Source organism: Vombatus ursinus, unplaced genomic scaffold, assembly GCF_900497805.2.
Source record: "Vombatus ursinus unplaced genomic scaffold, bare-nosed wombat genome assembly UNPS02014496.1, whole genome shotgun sequence".
Taxonomy (NCBI): Eukaryota; Metazoa; Chordata; class Mammalia; order Diprotodontia; family Vombatidae; genus Vombatus; species Vombatus ursinus.
The window spans coordinates 1-19223 of NW_020954274.1; the positions used below are offsets into that span (position 1 = coordinate 1).

At 42.6% G+C, this 19223-nt stretch overlaps 1 protein-coding gene across 7 annotated transcripts; it reads right to left on the reverse strand.

Annotated features, from left to right (window-relative positions):
- Positions 1 to 754: 754 nt before the first annotated feature.
- Positions 755 to 17526, reverse strand: LOC114042506 (mucin-16-like). 7 transcript variants are annotated; one of them, XM_027861185.1, is made up of 6 exons: positions 17433 to 17526; positions 16078 to 16205; positions 13978 to 14013; positions 13512 to 13580; positions 7414 to 7444; positions 755 to 1396 (listed from the first exon to the last, which is right to left on the reverse strand). In XM_027861185.1, exons 1-6 carry the CDS (start codon positions 17455 to 17457, stop codon positions 1371 to 1373), a joined length of 315 nt encoding a protein of 104 aa, XP_027716986.1. In that variant the 5' UTR covers positions 17458 to 17526; the 3' UTR covers positions 755 to 1370. The 7 variants fall into 7 exon arrangements, with proteins under 7 accessions (XP_027716986.1, XP_027716988.1, XP_027716982.1 ...); XM_027861187.1 differs by lacking the exon at positions 755 to 1396 and adding an exon at positions 4596 to 5476; XM_027861181.1 differs by lacking the exon at positions 755 to 1396 and adding an exon at positions 4596 to 6007.
- Positions 17527 to 19223: the final 1697 nt, after the last annotated feature.

Below are 19223 nucleotides of genomic sequence, written 5' to 3' on the forward strand. Positions count from 1 at the left end.
ACAAATGAGGAAAAAATGGAGGCCTAGAGAGGTAAAGGGATTTGAAAGTAACACAAAAGTAATTTCCCTGTGTCAGAAGCATGTTGTGTACCATACCACTAATACAACCTAAAAAACAAATCACAAATGTTTGAGGAAAATTCTTGAAGTCAGGCCTCAAGATAAAGGGACATTTGGGATGAAATCCTGAGAGGTAACTGACAACTATATAACAGAATGACTTTTGCCTTTCAACAGTCATGATACCGGACATTCTGGAGAGCCTCGGCTCTATCTTACTACATATAGGATAACATTTAGTAGCTTTCAGCCCCCAAATTTTAGGTTATCAATGATGGCCCTGCATTCACGTGTGTGTATGTTTTATATGTGTGGGTCAGGTTTCTTGGTATATACACTTTATCTGGCTTATTTAAATATCAATAATAATTCCAATAGGAAAGAAATTGTTTATTTAACTAAGACTTTCCCTATTTAGCCAGATTATTATTATAGAGAAACGATAAGAATCTGAGCCAATGATATTTGCATCCAAAGTGGGTGGAATGTCAGAGATCAGAGAAACATCAACTACTCACACACGCGCGCACACGCACACGGACACACACACACACACACACACGTGTGTGCACATATACATGCACACATGTATACACGTGTGTGCATGACACGCATGTATACGTGTGTGTGCATGCATACACACATATACACGCATATTTGCAAATCAAGAAATGAGTTCTGAGGAAGGTTAAAGTAAGTTGTGTTGACACACAGGTCAAATGTAATTTTTACCAGTGTCAAGAATGTGTTTGTCATGTTACCATACCACTAATCTGAAAAATAAACCAACAAAGATCTTTGGGGGAGACTCTTGAATTCCAGCTTCAAAATGAAGGGATATATTTGAGATTAAATCCTGAGAGGCAATGGTGGCAAGTGGATATAACACAGTCTTTACCTTTCATGGGTCAGGTGCCCGCCATTCTAACAAGCATGAGCTTTGTAATCTCAGGATCACATCTAGTTGCCTTCCAACCCAAAACTGTTGAGTGTTATCAATTTTAGCCCTTGTGTGCATATTTTGTGCTATTGATACACGTTTTCTGTCTTTTTAAAATATCAGTAATAATACAATGATTTAATTAAGAATCACTTATTTAATTAAGAAGTCCTTATTTAACTAGCATTGTTGTTATGGAGCAATGCTAGAAGTCAAGCCAATAATTAGATTATATCCAATGCGGGAAGAATCTTAAAGATAATTTCAATATGCTTTGTGGTTTTTTTTAACAAATGAGAAATGAGGGCCTGGGGAAATAAAGTCATTTTGAAGGTCATACACAGGTAACTTACTGTAGATCAGAGGAATGTTATGTTACCACACCACGAATACAATCTGGAAAATAAATCAGCAGAGGTATTTGAGGGAGATTCTTGAAGCTCTGCTTCAAAATAGATGGATTGTTTCGGATTGAATCCTGAGGAGTAATCGTGACAACTTTCATGGTCAGATGCTGGAGAGCATCTGGAGAGCCTCAGCTCTGTATAGAGAATCAACTCTGTCACCTTACAATCCAACATTATGTTTGGAGTATCAATGTTGGCCCGTGTGTGTGTGTGTGTGTGTGTGTGTGTGTGTGTGTGTGTGTGTGTGTGTGTGTTTCATTTATAATGCACTTTATCTGTCTTATTTTAATATCAGTGATAATATAATTATTTAATTAAGGATTCCTCATTTAGCCAGCATCATTATTATTATGGGGAAATGTAGAAGCTGATCTATTAAGATTGCATCTGAAGTCCTAGGCATTTACACCTGCCTTTACAATTAGCATCATGTATTGTGCATCACTCCTGACTAAACCTGAATTATTTATGCCACTGTGATGTCAGTTTGACAAATTGTTGTCAGAAGTGGGATAGACCTCCTGTTGGTGCCAGTGATAGTCTTTCTGCCAGTTCCTGTCACAAACCTGTGACAGATGGATCCAAGAACACTACCAGCCTTTCTTCCCGCTCCCTTTGTCTCTTCCTCTTTTCTCTTTTCTTTTTCTTTTTTAAACGTGGGCATAAGAGATTAAGATACTCTGGTCCCAGGATTATGCAGAATAAGGGAGTTAGGAAGTTAGGATAGGCCCAGTAAGGGCTCCTTCTTTAAAGGCTTACAAGGATCACCTTGGAATAAAAGTCAGGGTGGCCTCTATTTTAGAAGGCGGAACCTCATTAGCACCATGGTAGATAGATAGTCTAGAGCACTTTGTTGCTGGAAAAGACAGCCAATCACAGACAGGGAACCTGCCCAGGGAATTAAAGCATCTTTTCTATTTACCCAATATGGGAAACAGTGTTACCAGTACTTAAACAAATGGTACAGGGTCACTCAAGAGAATCTCCAGAACTGTTGACCAATATAGGAAATGTATGATCAGTCTAAGATAGATTTCCTGAGAAAGAAACTAAGGTTAAAACCCAATACCCCAGAAAATAAATGGGAAGCCTTCCATTGCTGGGGTACTGAGCAAAGTACCTGAGAACATCAGGCAAATATCAACTCACTGAAGGAGCAAATTAAGCAGAATAAGGACTCCTCTAAGACTCTGGAAGAAGCTCCAGTTATTTTAAAAAGAAAAACGTGGGTGCAAAAGACACCCCAATTAACAAGCTAGAGACGGAACTTAAAGATGAGGAGGCTGTAAATTCTGGTGCTAATAAACCACCTCCTCCACAGAAAATCTATGCCTCTCTAGAGCCAAGAGATGCTAGTGATGAAGAGGGCCCCCACCCAGGCAGTTACTCTTCAAGTTAAAATTCTTCCCACTGGTTCTATGTCATAATTAAAGACTGACACTGTCAGAGGTAAGTGAGCAATCCCTTAAGATCAAAAATGATGTGGGGGAAGAGAAGCACAAGCCTTTTCTCCACAGATGAAGCACTGTCCCAGGGGTGCTAAACTCCATGTAAGATCAGTGGGAGCTAACCTTTGTCTGGCAAAACTGTTGTCAATATCTAATCCAACCTAGGCCATTTCTGTCAAGGTTTGCTAAGGAAACACACTTGGGCTCATGATCTGCAAAGTTGTGGTAAAGACAAGGTCTGGCATGGATGAAGAATTCTCCTCTCATTATATCAGGGAAGGTCATGCTATGGATACAGAGGGTTAGTTTGCCAAAGTCAAGGGTTAATATAAGAACAGCAGCAATAGAAGCCATAGGTAATACATAAAGGAAAGGGTGTTAAAGGTACACCAACAGGAACAGAAATGGTTTGTGTCTACTCCCTGGGAGATACAGACCTTAAATACAATGGAGTCACTCCCTAGCAGGGGAAAAGTCATAAATCTAAGGTTGGTCCACTTCAGTATCTTCCTATTAGAGGCATACAAGTCACATGGAGCTAAAGCTGTAATTGCAAAGCTTCCTTTCAGGGGTGGGGCATAAGTGGATCTTGGTTGTGGGAGAGACTCACTCTCTACAACAGGGACAGCTTCCCATGAATTGAATCCTCCTTGGTGTATGAGATGACCCACTCAACACCAGTAACTCTCAGGTGATAGAAAGTTTGCCTGACTTCACCATGCAATTTAGTAATAGAATTGAGCCTTTTCCAGTCTTCTTGAAAGCAGTAGACAGAGGAGGAAAACACAACATGTAGTAATGGTAAGACTAAACAACTAGGAAGCTAGATTTATGCACTAAGACAATGATAATACTTAGGCTTTTCATTTAAAAAAAAATCGAAGGAAAGAAAAGCATGCCCGCTCTCAAGGCATTCCCAGTCTCATGGAGGAGACAACCCAGCAACTGAGTCCAAACTAGCTCTCTCCTGAAGAGATGGGAGGCACTCTGAGAGGGAAGGCTCTTACGGTTTCAGAGAAAGGGAAAAGCTTTTTTTTTTTTTTCTTCCAGAAGGTGAGACATTAGCTGAGATTTGAAGGACTTCAAGAAGACAAGATGATGGAGAACATTCCAAGTAGAGGAGATAGCTGTTAGGAGCCAGGAGATGGAGGGGCTTGGTCAATGATGGGCCAGGAGGCCTGAGTGGAAGAGGAGCAGGGGAGTTCCATGTAAGAAGACTGGGAAGGGGGGGTGGGGCTGGTTAGATGCACCTACTATGTGCCAGGCACCTCATAAAGATGATCTCATTTGTTCCTGTTGCAAGAATTATCAGGGTCATTGCTAATGGCAGCCTGAATTGGGCAACAAGGATGCAGCCAGACCGGTACACTGCATTTTTTATATTCACTCAAGAGTGTGACCCACACCATCAGTAGGAGGTTGACACTGGGGTCCTTCAGTTACACAGATGTGATATATATGTCTATATGTATGTGTATATACATGCATACATATACATGCATACATGCATATGTGTGTATATGTGTGTGTATACATATAGACATATATATTCTCTCCTCCTTAGCTACTGGAAATGCAGAGGGTCTTGGTAAGATCACATAGGGTCCTTATACAGAAAAAGGTATAGAAATGGTGAATTTTAAAAAGGTGGGGGCTTAAAGCCTTTTCAGTTGAGTCTGACTCTTTGTGATCCCCATTTGGGGTTTTTTTGGCAAAGATCTGGAGTGGTTTGCTATTTCCTTCTCCAGCTCATTTTACAAATGAAGAACTGAGGCAAACTGGGTGAAGTGACCTGCCCAGGCTCACACAGCTAGCTGCACCCTCCTTCCCCAGGCCTTTAGCAGAGTATTTGCACCAAAACAAAGAAAACAGTTATTTAATTAGCATTTGTTAAGCTCCGACTAATGCTAAAGAGCCTTCCTCCAGCTCTGACTAGTATTATTTGATAGAATTAAGAGGAGGAAGGGCCTTCTTGGGACTATTCAAAATCCTACAAATTTTCTCTAGTCTTAGGGGGAAGGGAGATACAGAAAGAGACTGGTTAAAAAGGCTGAAAGACAAAGAATTATAACAGACAAAGTGGAGTGAGTTAAGTTTACCCCCAAATCCACTTTTGACAATTTTCACAAGAACCCTATGAGATAAAAAGGCTATTATTATGTTTATTTCACAATGGAGGAAACTGAGGCAAACAGTGGCTAAATGACTTGCCCCAAATCACACATCTAATAAGTGTCTGAGGGCACATTTGAACTCAGATCTTCCAGACTCCAGGCTTAGGGTTCTAGACACTTTATCAATTGCTTCCTTTAAGAAGGAATAATCTGCCACCACCAAATATAAACAAACAAACAAACAAACAAATAAATATGTCATAGGAACATTTTGTTTAAATGTCCAGAAAGGAACAGAAGGACTTTGTGAAGGATGTGTTCAAACTATCGCACATTTTTAAAAAGTCACATAAATGTAATAACAATTCATGGTTTCAGCTATGATCAATCCTATTTCTCTTATATTTTACTTATGGAAATATTTTCCACTTTGAAGGTGTTCAGGTAGAGTTGAGTTCAAATTGTGAGAAACAGCTAGTTTTCATTTCCACAAAAGTCACCTGAAACCTGAGAAATGCAATCTAAGGGTTAGGTGGAAGTTGAACAAAGGAAGCCATAAATTAGAATAAGAAAACACTCTTGGTGGGCAGAAAACTGGTTCAGAGGTTAGGTACAGATTAACATATCCACATACCAAGGTGGGGGAGGGTTGTTGGTGTTTCCACATCCAAATAAGAGCAAAAGTGGATGCAGACCGGGATCACTAAATTGTGGGGAGTAGGAGATGTAATTAGGGGCAGAGACTCATGTGGGGAAATTAGGTGCTTTGGATAGGCCATAACCTCTATAGTACCCAACCAATGGGGAAACAAGGGAGGGAAATCTGAATTGGGAATAAGGAATAAAAAGCTGTGTATCTGCCTTACGGGTATGTAGCCACACATGGAACACCTGGTCTGGTCAGGTCTGGGCAGGTCATTAATGAAGTTTCTTCCTGGTTCAAACAATGGCTTCGTGGATTTTTCGTAAGACTTTTTTTGTTGTTAACAAAATGGGGAATCATCCGGAATCCAAACCTCCTGGGGGGGGGGGGGGCAACTGCCACCAAAGGACAAGAAGAGGTGTCCTGTTGATTTCAATGCTCCCATGTATCCTCAGCCAGCATCCCACCTCATTAACTGTTCAAGATCCTAGGACCAAGTTAATGGCCATTGCTGAACCAAGAACAAGAAAGGAAAAGGGAAAATAGGCACGTGGCAACCAGGCAACTCTGTGCACAGACCAAGGAGAGAAAGGAGGACTATTTAACTATTACTTAAGCCTTGCTCTTAGATAACCCTGACCTAATTCTTCTAGTCTGCCGTACACTAACCCTCCCAGATGGTGCCCTCTCAGATACTCTAATTCATGATTGTGAGGAGCCTTTAGACTGTGTTTATGCCAGTCGACCTGATCTAAAAGATTCTTCTCTCCCGAACCCCAAATTAGTGTGGTACACAGATGGTTCAAGTTTCATTGAACAAGGGGTTAGGAGAGCTGGGTATGCAGTGGTTAGCCTCCACCAAACTACAGAGGCAAAACCCCTGCCCCCTGGGACCTCTGCCCAGAAGGCAGAATTAATAGCATTCACTAGAGCCCTAGAGCTAGGGGAAAATAAAAGTGTAAATGTTTATACTGATTTGAAATATGCTTTCCATGTTCTACATGCCCATGGAGCAATTTGGAAAGAAAGGGGATATCTGACAGCAAAAAATTCCTCTATTAAACATGCCCAGGAGATTTCACATCTCCTCCTAGCTGTTCAAAAGCCATCTGGGATAGCTGTTATCTTTTGTAAAGGCCACCAAAAAGGGGAAAGAGATCAGGCCATAGGAAATTGCCTAGCAGACACTGCAGCAAAGAATGCTGCTCGCCAATTGACTATATTGGCTCCTTTATTCCCACAGCTCCCTGACTCCTTCACACGTTCCTACAGCCCTCAAGAACAGGCTCTTGCTAAAGAAAGGGGATACTCTCTTTCCTCCTCTGGGTGGTTTCAGACACCCTCAGGCCAACTCCTTATCCCAGAAGGGAGCCAGTGGAAGCTTCTTTTTGGCTTACACCAGGCCACACACCTGGGAAGAATGCTCTCCCAGTCTCTGATACAATCCATTTTTACTGGCAGTAAGTTGGGAGAAACAATACAACAAGTTTATCACGCTTGCCCAACTTGTGCCCAGGTAAACCCTGAAGGGGCAGTCAAACCTCCACCCCTTTTAAAGCCAATTCAAAGGAGGAGTACCTACCCAAGGGGAAGACTGGCAAATAAACTTTACACATGCCCCCATGCAGGGGTTTCAAATTTCTTTTGGTTTTTGATGACACATTTATCAATTGGGTGGAAGCTTTTATTAAAGGAAATTATATCTCGTTTTGGGTTGCCTAGCTCCTTAAAGAGTGATAATGGCCCTGCTCTTGTTTCATAGATAACCCAGGGTGTGGCAAAGACACTTAAAATCACTTACCTCCTCCATTCAGCCTGGAGTCCCAAATCCTCTGGTAAAGTAGAGAAAATGAATCATACCCTTAGACGAATCCTTACTAAGCTGTGCATAAAAACTGAGAAGATTGGATTAAGAATCTCCCCATTGGGCTACTCAGAGTCCACCTCGGGCGAAAATATCAAGTTTAGCCCCTTTGAACTATTGTATGGGAGGCCTTTCCTAACCTCTGACACAGAACAGCATTTGATCACTCAATTTGCAACTCAGTTAGGAGCTGTCAGGAACACCCTAACAGAATATGCTGACAAGCATCTTCCAAAACCTTTTGGCTGTGAAAAGGAGCTTCCTGCCCCAGTACAACCTGGAGATTCGGTCTATTTAAAGTCATGGAAAACCCAAAAGGGAGAACAATTAGATGTCAATTGGAAGGGATCCTACTGAGTCATACTCACCACTTCTACAGCAGTAAAACTTGAAGGCCTCCCTAGCTGGACTCATAATTCTAGGATTTAACCGGTGTCATCTCTTGGTCCCTCCCCAGAGACTCCAGAATATACCTGTGAGCCCTTGGAGGATTTGAAGCTGTTGTTTAGAAAGGCCCCGGCCCTCTTACAAAGGCTACTGGCCCTCTCCAGCTGACAGGTGGATAAAAAGAATAGAAATCATAATGTTTTTTTTTCTTTCTTCTTCCTCTCTGTACTCCTTTTGTTACATTCTTGCCATCTAGGGTTGGAGCCATCAACTCCCGATGACATCAGCCAATGGAGTCTGAGGTCTCTAGCCCACTGGAGCCAGCCATGGGTCAGCCGTACTCTGAAGTCTGACCCCTTAAACAAAATGGTACCCCGCGAGGCAGGGACAGCTCTATGCCCCTTGTCAGCAGGAAACAGTTTCAGAAGCCGAGACCTTCGCCCCTTACACCAAAAGAATTTGGTTCCCATCTGTTTGAGGGGGGAATGGTGGGATTGGAATCTGGGCCCCAGAAGGGAAAAACCCTAGACTTTCCCTATGGCCCCAGACCACTTCCCACCCCTGGTCCCACCTAGACTCCATTTCCCACCCTTGGTAATTCTATTACCTCATGGACTCCTGTACTTTCCCACAGGGCCAAATCTGGGCGGCTATAATCCCATCAACTGGTCTTTCATTGTGGCTACACCCAATCTCCCCTCCATTGTCTTACCTCCCTATGGCCCCCGGCCATTTCCCACCCTTAATCCTAGTTAGGCTCCATTCTCCCTTGGCCACGAGGTCCAGGTCCCAGGAGTTCTGTTCACCCCAGCTTACTAGCCACTCCCATCCAGATCTCCTTAGGCCCTTCCTCCCATCCACCCCAAACTACTTGGCCAGTCCTAGATCCCTCCCACAGTCTTTCTGTATGTAAGGTCCATCTTATCTCCATTAAGATGCTCTGATTCTTAGAATTTAGCCAATAGCCCATAGATGCTCAGATTCCTTAAGAGTCCAGCTAATATGGCAAATATTCAATAAACTTTGTTTTTGGCTGCAAGAAGGCTTGGATGAATTCTTTTGGGCAGGACCTGGGTGTCGTGATTTTGGGATTCCAGGACTCCTAACCTCTAGACCACATCATTACTGTGTTCTGGAGACTGAGTGTGTGTTTGCACACCAGAGCATGAGAAGTTTTGGACAAATGAGTAAGACAGAAAATGAAAATTCAAAGGTGCCAGGGAAACCAGGGGGAAATAACAGACCCCTGTGAACATTCCTCCAAAGAGTCCCTTAGGGAGGATGTTAAAATCCTGGGAAGATACAACCTGTACTAGACAGAAAGATAAGAAAAAGATCAGCGCTGGTGTCAGTGAACTAAAGATAGCCCCAAATTATGTTGGCTATGATGGGGTTCTTTTGACCAGTCAAGGTTATTTTATCTTAAAAACAAACTAAGCCTAAAAAGCCAACAAGAAAATTAGATTTGTGTGCACTTTGTCTTGTCAAGCTGTTTCTGTCTCTGTGTGTTTGTAAAATGTTTCATGTTTGTGGTGAAAGATTTAACATGAAGGGCTGAGAGAGAAAAAAGAAAGAACTCCCACCTTAGGCTTTGAGTGGGAGATTAAGAGACTCTCAGAAGTTAGGGGAAGGTGCAACCTGCAGTTTTTACTGATAAAGATCTAGAGCAAAGGCTGAGAGAGGGAAAAGCTAAGGGGTTTGAATTCAGGTTTAATCAGATCTCAAAGCTAGAGTTTATATTTTATGTTTAAATTAAATCTAGAAAAATGTCTTTGCACCCCTTCTGCGAATGTGTCTGATATCAGAGCAATGTGTTTGGAGCTGCAAATGTGGGTGTCTTCTTGTCTTTTAAGCATTAACATTATAAAAGCTATTTGTGAAGAGTATGGGGAAACTACAGCTCTCTTGATTTGTAAATTGTTAGACATTAACTTCCTCTAGATTCTAACAGGGTGAAGGGAAGCAGGACTGCAAGTGGGATGAGCAGAATTTTTTAAATTTGTAATGTGAAGGAAGGTGGAAGTAGTCTGAGTAATGGGTTTGGAAGATTAGGAAAGAGGAATATTTCGGTTTGTGTGAAAATATGACAGGCAGGAAAAAAATGGTTTGGGAGTAGATGGGGCGGGATGATCTGCATTGGGCCCATGTGCTCTGAGCCCCATCCCTGCATGAATGTTTGGGTTCCTTTGTGCCAGCTTCAGATGGTTTAAACATGTTAAGAAGGTGTGTGGAAGTTTTTGGGTAGAAAAATTGAAAATGGAAATTTTGTACCTTGATTTAAAAATCAATAAAGTTATAAAGAGTTAGAACACCACCCACCTTTCAGGATAAACCTATAGGAAGGCTTTATACAATCTGACCTTCCATAAATTTTGGCTATGGTGAAGATATTGGTTATTGTGATTTGAGATTGTTATATAAAATCTTAAAATGTTTCCCTGTACTGTTCAATTAATTATTGGAACTCTAGAGGTTTTCTGCCTGGGGGAAACTGACCACACCCTGTCAGCATTGATTCACTTTACCCAGGTTGTCTGAGCCAAACTCTTAGCTAACCTGAGTGACTGTTTGCATCAGCCTGAAACTCTCAGGAGGGTGAAATGCTTAGGGTAGCTTTTTTATCTGAGAGGCCTCAAAAAGGAGACTTTTCAGCGCTCTTAAGGAAGTAAGTTGTTCAGAGCCAGAAATTGTCACCACATGTCTTTGTAAGGGGATATATGAATTTGTGGAGAATATTTCCTTTTAAAGGGCCAAGAGTATTGGATTTACTTTTGGTTTTGGTTTTTCTTTTTTGTTTTATGTTTTTTGGGTTTTTTTTGGTGAGGCAATTGTGGTTAAGTGACTTGCCCTTGCTCACATGCCCCTGCCATTGCTAAAAATACCAGACTGGCCAAGAATCAGAATTTGGACAAAGCAGGGTTTCTTGAGTTTACCAGTAGAAGACTCTCACCCAGAGAGGCAAACATTCCCTGAATGAACAGTATGCAAGGTTTCTATAGGTTTCAGGGAGTGAGGAGCCAGATAGGGGAATAGGGCAAAAGATGATATATCAAGGGCCCTGTTGCCTGGACTTGAGGCTGATTTGGCCCAATAATCTGTTTTACTCTGTTTGGGGTTAGGAATTTCTGCCAGAAAGGAAGATGACAAGATGAGAGGTGGGGTGGGGGATGGTGCTATAAGTCTGGCTGTTTCTCCAAATACTTTGTACAGCAGGAGAATGTGGCACATCCTATTTTGGGTCACTTGTATTACAAACACTAATGCATGAACATAATGGAGCAAATCTCAAAATGAAGTAGCACATCCTTTTCCCTAAAGATAACTAAATTACTAGTTTCTCTCCATGCTTGTCCCTAACTGCTTCCCCATGTCCAGGACTTCCAGTTCCTGGAGAAGGTGTGATCTCTTATTTTGAGCGAGGGAATGCACCATGGATGCTGGAGCAAGAAGGCCTGAGGAGCTGCTATCCAGGTGAGTAAGGTGAAAGCAGGTATATGAGAGCTGTAATTACAAGAGGCTTCTGTGTGTTGTGGTGAAACAAGTGCTAGATTTGGGGTCAGGAAGACCTACTGTGGATTCCTTTTTTAGGTATTTTTTTAGCGGGGGAGAGGGGAGGGCAAAAACCATTCATGACTAAGCCTTTTACTTATAGGTCAACAGAGGCTGAAATGCACACCTTCCTCATTTCTGCTTCCTTGAGCTCCTGACTTCCTTTGTTTCAAATGCCATGCCTGGTCACCCCACTTTTTAGTGCCCCCCAATTCATTTGTACATATTTTGTATTTATGTACGTTGTTTCCCTCCACGGAATGGAAGCTCCTCAAGGACAGGGTCTGTCTTGTTTTTATCTCTGCAGTCCCAACAGCGAGGACAGTACCTGGTGCAGAATAGGAAATTCATAAATGCTTGCGGATTGACTTACATTTATAGCGCACTTAGAGGTTTGTGAAACACTTTCCTCATAACAACCCTTCGAGGCATGTTGCCTCCATTTTATAGATGAGAAAATGGAGGCTCAGAGAGAGTGTTTAGGTGACACCTGTGAGCCAGGGCACACGGGTAAATGTCAGAGCTAGGAACCGAACATTAGTTACTTGATTCTGATCTGACTCTGAGTCCAACATTCTTCTCTCCCGTGTACCTCAGACGCTTACTAACTGTGTGACCCTGGGGGCAAGTCACTTACCTCTATTTGCCTCAGTTTCCTTGTCTATAAAGTGAGCTAGAGAAGGCAATGGCAAACCCCTCTAGTATCTTTACCAAGAAAACCCCAAATGGGGTCATGAAGAGTTGGACACAGCTCAGCAACCAGAATAAAGCAGAGATGGTAATAGTACCTGCCTCCCAGGTAGTTAGAGGGAAAGCACTCAGTAGTGTGGCACATAGTAGGTGCTTAACAAATGCTTATTCTTCACCCCCAACCCCTCTTATTCCCCCTTTACCACATTGCTTCTCAAGCCTGACCCAGGCAGATCATTCAACTCAATAAACAGAAAACTGTGTCCAGGAGAGGCACAAAGTCTTGAATTGGGTTGTCAGCAGTCTACAGGTGACCATCTTTTTCACACCAATAATGATAATAATAGCTAGCATTTATAGATAGCATTTTAAGGTTGACAAAGTGCTTTCCAAATTGTATCTATTTTTTCAGTCAATCAACAAACATTTATTAAGCATATCTAAGCCAGACACGGTGCTAGGTCTTGAAGACATGGAGATAAAAATAAAACATCCCTTTCCCTCAAGGAGCTCACATTCTATCAGAGGCAGTTATACCCTGAGTCCTCATGGAAGGAAGCTGTAGAAAAGGAAAAGGACAATTTCCACATATTTTATAAAATCAAATCCTCCCTTTAGCTTCTAAAGCTCTTCACAAACTCTCTCCACCTCCAGAAAGAGAGCTGATGAACTCTGAGTACAGATTGAAGCACATATTGTTTTTCATTTTCTTTATTTTTCTTACTCCCCCCCTCCACATACAACGTGGCTAATGTGCAAATATGTTTTGTGTGACTTCGTATGTATAATGGGTATCATATTTCTTGCCTTTTCAATGGTTGGAGCAGGGAAAGAACTTGGAACTGAATGTAAAAATGTTTTTAAAAATTAAAAAAGAAAAGAAAGTTCTTCACAACCTGGCCTCAACCATCTTCCCAGGGTCACTGGATGTTATTCCCCGCTTCCTGCACTGTATGATTCTGCCAACCTGGCCTTCTCTCTTATCCTCATATTCTATCTCCCATCCCCATTCCTTTCCACTAGCTGTTCCATATGCCTGGAATGCCCTCCATCCTCCTCCCCACCACCTCATAGAACCCCTCTCTCTTCTGTCCAGATTTAACTCAAGAACCACCTTCTACAGGAAACCTTTCCTGATTGTCCTCTCAGCTTACAGACCCTCCCTCTTTAACTACCTTGTATTTATTTGCATTTTTTTTCTTTTTATTCTGTGTCTACTTATCTCTGTAGCTGTCTCCCTGTTAGACTGTGTAGTCCTTGTAAGAAGGGATCATTTCATTCTTTGTCATAGCTGGTGTCTATGATTGTGCCTCTCCTGCCCTCTCCCATTTCCTGCTTCATATCCTTAGGGACATGAGGTTCAAGTCAACCTTTCCAGGGAGGAAGTAGAGAATCAGTCAAGTTCTTACCTGTGGTGCCAGAGGACAGAGACGACTGGACAAGAGGAATGGTCGGAGAGAGTGCAGTTGTTGAAGGATCTGAGGATCAAAGCATTACTAATGAAAACCATTGGCCAATGTTGTTGAAAGAAAGCTGTAGGGGAGAGGTACAAGTTTCTCTGAAATACTGGGAAATTCCCTCTGTGCACCAGGGTTATACTGATTCTGACTCTAAATCCTGAATAAGAAGGGGATAGGGACAGCCTGCTTCCCAAGCCCACTGGGTTTTTTCCCTTTTGACCAATTTAGATATTTGGGGTAACAAAAAAAAATTATAAGCAAATGAGCAAATAAATCTAAACATCTAGACATCTAATATTATTGCTCCTCTGCCCTATACCCCTCCCAAAAGGCTAAAAAAAAAGGTTGGGGGAAAGAACTCTCCTTTCTCTGTAGTGTCCCAGAAAATAGAGAAATAAAGACAATAAAAACTTACTGCTTGTGGAGGAGGTTGGCATCTTGCAGTTATAACCTGTAATAGAGGTGGGAGAGAAAAGGAGGAGGAACAGGAAAGAAAGGAGAGGAGAGGAGAGGGGAGATAGAGAAAAGAAAGAGAAGAGGGAAAAGAAAGAGAAAAGAGAGGAAGAAGAAAGGCAGAGAGGAAAAAGGAGAGAGAGAGAAAGAAGAGGGAAAAGAGAGAGAGCACACGTGAAACTTTGTGTAGGGTGGTTCAGTCTGGGCAAAAGGTCAGGGAGGAATGGAGAGGTGGTGGTCTGGGGCCCGCCCACAGGCTTGGCAAAATGGTGCTTCAACATTCAAGAGGGAAGGATTCATGGAGCTCATCCTGGGAGTCCAACAACCACCTGGGCTCTTCTGATTTCTAGATCTCTAGGAGTGAGAAAGATCTCTATGTCTACACAGGTTGTCACCACCTTGAAGGCCAGTGCTCCCAGGAGGGAGAGGAATGGATAATTTGGGGCCAGGTGGATTGTTTTCTGGAAAGGGACCAACTTGGAGAAATGGATGTGTGTGTCCTGAGTGGGGCTGCTCACCATCTACATAGAGACTATCCCTGTCCAGCATGTAGGGACCCAGGATGGTGATGCCCTGGGTCTCTCTGCTGAGTTCCCAGTAAACCTTTACTCTGTCCAGCACAGGGACAGAGGGGTCTTCCTGATAAGCACATACAATATCCACTCCCATTTCTGTCATATTTTTCACAGACCTGGAAATTGATGGTTTAGACCACAAGAGTGAAACACACAGCCCTTCCCAAGTGTGGCCTGAGCCAGATTAAAATGTAGTCCATATCTAATTTTAATGTGTTCACATATTAATTAAATATATATTATGTATAAATGTGTATTCTGTGTGTATATATACCACACGTGTGTATAAACCACACATGTTTATATATGTATGTGTGTGTAGGAAAACGTGTGGTTTTCTGAGTCAATATGTGACCCAGGGGAATCCTGCTGTGCAACTTAATGTCCCCTGTTTTTGAGTTTGATACCACTGGCGGACTAAGTGAAAATCAGTCATTCAGAGAACAGGTGCCCTCTAAAGAGGAGTGGCCCATGTTGGGCAAAGATTTGGGAAGGATCATGATTTAGAGTTGAAAAGGACATTAGAAGCAAGCAAATCCAACCCTCTCATTTTACAGATGAAGAAACTGAGGCTGAGGCAGCTTATATGACTTGCTCAGGGTCACACAGCTAATAAGTGTCTGAGAGAAGATTTGAACTCAGGTCTTCCTGATTCCAAGTCTAGCCCTCTACCCACCACCTGGAGTTGGCAGTGTTCTGAAAATTCATTCATTTTCTGTGCTTACAAGTATGTATGGAGTCTGCTTATTTTCATTAATTTTCTGGTGCAATGGAAAGAACATTCGATTTAAAGTGTGTGAATTCCAGATCTGACACTTATTATCTTTTGACCTTGGGAAAGTCACTGGAATCTCTTTGGGCCTCTTTTTTTTGTTTTGTTTTGTTATCATCTGTAAATGAAGTCAATGTACCAGCTGACCTCTAAAGTCCCTACCAGCTTTCAATCTATAATCCTATGATTCTAGAGAAAGTCAGTGTTGATGAGTTCTAATCAATCATTTACTTGGCACCCCCTGTCTGCCAGGCTCTTCGTTTATATTCCCTTTATGTGAGGCTATAACAAAAAAGAAAAAAAAAAACCCAGCTCCAACCTTGTCTTTTGAAGGAGAAAGGATTTTTTTTCCACCTGGGAAAGGGTGGAAGGAGCCCAGAATATCTCTAGTGGCTTGCTGGGAAGGGGAGTTTATCCATTGCAACTTGAGAAGGAGGGAGGAGAGGAGCCAGGCTGGATGTAATCTGAGTCAGATGGGGATGCTCGTCCCTGCTACTTGAGCCAGTGGCTCCCAAGACTCTCACCTCAGCGACATCAAACTGCATCCGGAATAGTGAGAGCCGAGGCTGCCCTTCCTAAACAGGAAGTTGAGCTGGAAACAGAAGGAGAGAGGGGAACTGCTGAGTACCTGCATAGACCCGGCCTGCATCCCCAAGGCTGAGGAAGGCAAGCTAGGCAGAGAGGGGTTTGCAAGAAGAGTTGGGGGGAGTCTCACCACAAACTGTAGGGCATTCTTAGTGGTGTTGAATTTGTTGGAGCCTCTCTCACCCATGTCTTCTGTGTAGAACATGTTGGTGATAGTGAAGTTGAGGGGAAACATCTTGAGGTGGGAGTTCTTAGCCGCTGTATAAGAAGGAGAAAAAACTTGGAAAGACTTGTACAAACTGGTACAAAGTGAAATGAGCAGAACCAGGAGAACATCGTACACAGTAATAGCAACATTGTGTGATGATCAACTATGAATGACTTAGCTCTTCTCAGCAACACAATGATCTAAGACAGTGACAAAGGACTCACGATGGAAAATGCTAACTGCATCCAGAGAGAGAACTATGGAGTCTGAATGCAGATCAAAGCACTCTTTTTGCACTTACTTTATTTTTTCATGGTTTTTTCCTTTAGGTCCATTTCTTCTTTCACAACTGTGACTAATATGAAAATATGTTTTACATGATTGCACATATATAACCTATATCAAATTGCTTACCATTTTAGGAAAAGGGAAGGGGAAGGAGGGAGGGAGAAAAATTTGGAACTCAACGTCTTGTCAAAATGAATGCTAAAAATTGTCTCTACATATAATTTGGAAAAAATAACATACTATTTTTAAAAAGAAATGTTATTCAAATAAGATAAAGTGCTTTGTAAACTTTAAAGTGCTATATAAACACTAGTTGTTGTTATTATTAATATCATCATCATCATCATCATCATCATCATCATCATTTCAGCTAGCACTACCCTATTACTTCCTCAGAGAATGAACCCACTAATGAAACCTTGAGGAAACCTCTAACCCTGCATGCTTCCCTCTAGCAGTATAAAGACTGGTAGATTTGGAAGACCTTGGTTCAAATCCTGGCCCTGCCATGTGCTACCTTTTTTTTTTTAACTTTAGGCCTCAGTCTCCTTACATGGAAAATAGGGAGTTGGCCCAGTTTCTAAGGTAAGAACTCATTACTCGACAACAGTTATTGGAAAAACTAAAAATTAGTCTGGCAGAAATGAGGTATTCACCAACATCTCACATGACAAACCAAAATAAACTCCAAATGGCAACATAACTTAGACATACAAGGTGATTACTATAAGACAAAAATAAGAACTCTGATCAGTGCAATCAGGAATCCAGAGGACCAAGAGAGGACAAACATACTACCTTTGGACAGAAAGGTGTTGGATTCAGGGTACAGAATGGGACATATATTTTTGATCATACCCAGTGAGGGAATTCATTTTTCTGGACTAGGTCTGTTTCTTTTTTTTTGTAAACAGTATTTTTTGCAATTACATGTAAAGATGGTTTTCAACACTCATTTTTATAATATTTTGAGTTGCAAGAATACTCACTGATCTTGGAAGAGAGGCTGCTCATCTGATGGTTATAACCTGCAGAGAGAAAAAATAGCCATGGATGGAGGGACTACAGTCAGGAGAGAAATAGAAGAAAAAGGATTTATCTTTAATCCAGCAGTTAGGTGGTGCAGTGGGCTGGGATTGGAGTCAGGAAGATGTGAGGTCAAATTTGGCCTCAGACACTTACTAGCTCTGGGAGCCTGGGCAAGTCACTTCACCTCAGTCTGCCTCAGTTTCCTCATCTGCAAAATGGGGATTATAACAACACCTCCATCCAAGGGTTCTTGCAAGGATCCAATAAGATAGTATTTGTTATGCACTTAGCTCAGTGCCTGGCACATAGTAAGCACTATATAAATATTAGCTGGTATCAGTATGACTATTATTGTTATATCTAGAAGGGACCCTGGAGAAGATCAAATTCAAATCTAGTCTCCTTGAGAGATGAAGGGCTTGGAAAACTAGGGGGTCAGTATCTAAGAGAGCGCACTCCCACGTCAGGAGATCTACTGCCCATCTTTGCTGTTTCTGTGAACCCCCGATGTCTCCTTATCAAACAAATCCACAAGTATTCATCATTTGACTCTCGAGATACAAAGAGGAAGATGAAACAATTCCAGCCCTCATGGACCTTGCCTTCTCTTGGGGGAGACACCACGTATGTTGATGCAATCTCGATATACAAGGTGATTTAAGGAGGAGGCACTAGCCTCTGGGGTTATGAAGAAAGGCCTCACGTACAATGTGGCCTGTGAGTTGAGCTCAGAAGGCTTCTGAGAGGCAGAGGTGAGGAGAAACTGATAGGGATGGTAAGCCTTTGCAAAGGGCAGAGTAATAGCAGGACGACCGCAAGCATAGGAATGATAAAAGGCCAGTTAGACTGAACTGTGGGGGTTAATGTATAACAAGGCTGGGAAGGTAGGTTGGGGCCAGGCTGTAAAGAGCTTTGATATGTCAAACCGACAAGTCTGTATTTGATGCTAGAGGTTACAGAGAGCCACTAGTGTTTAGGGAGTAGGGGAGTGACATGGTCAAGTTTGGGTTTTAGGGAAATCAGTTGGGTGGCTGTGTGGAGCGTGAACTGGAGGGAGAGGTATTTAATGCAAGGAGATCAGTCAGGGATGTTTTGCAACAGTCCAGGCAACAGGTGATGAGGGCCGATGCTAGGGTGCTAACTGTGATTTGAGAGAAGGGGCAGCAGAAAGGACATGGAGTCGCAGTCCTGGATCCCTCACTATCTCTCACCCCACCCATGTCCAAGCTGTTGCCAAGGCTGGTCGATTTCACCTTTGCAATGCCTCCCCAATACACCCCCTCCTCTCCTCTGCAACATCTTCTCGATACACCCCCGTGTCTCTTTTCTGACACTTCCACCCCTCTAGTGCAGACCCTCATCACTCACACCTAGACTATTGCAATTGCCTTTTGGTGGGTCTGCCTGCCTCAAATCTCTCCCTGCTCTAGTCTATCTTCCACTCAGCCACCAAAGGGACGTTCCTAAAGCGCAGGGGTCCGATCATGTCACACTCCCCCACCCCTACTCAACAGACTTCAGTGCAGTGGCACCCTATTGCTTCCAGGATCAAATACAAAATGTTCTGTTTGGCATTCAAAGCCCCTTATAACCTACCCCGCCCCCCCCCACAACCCTTTTCCATTCTTCTCCTCATTCCCAGACACATGCTGTTCCGTCCAGTGACACTGGTCTCCTGCCTGTTCCGTGAACAAAACCCTCCATCTCTCAGCTCTGGGCATTTTCTCTGGCTTTCCCCCATGCCCAGAACG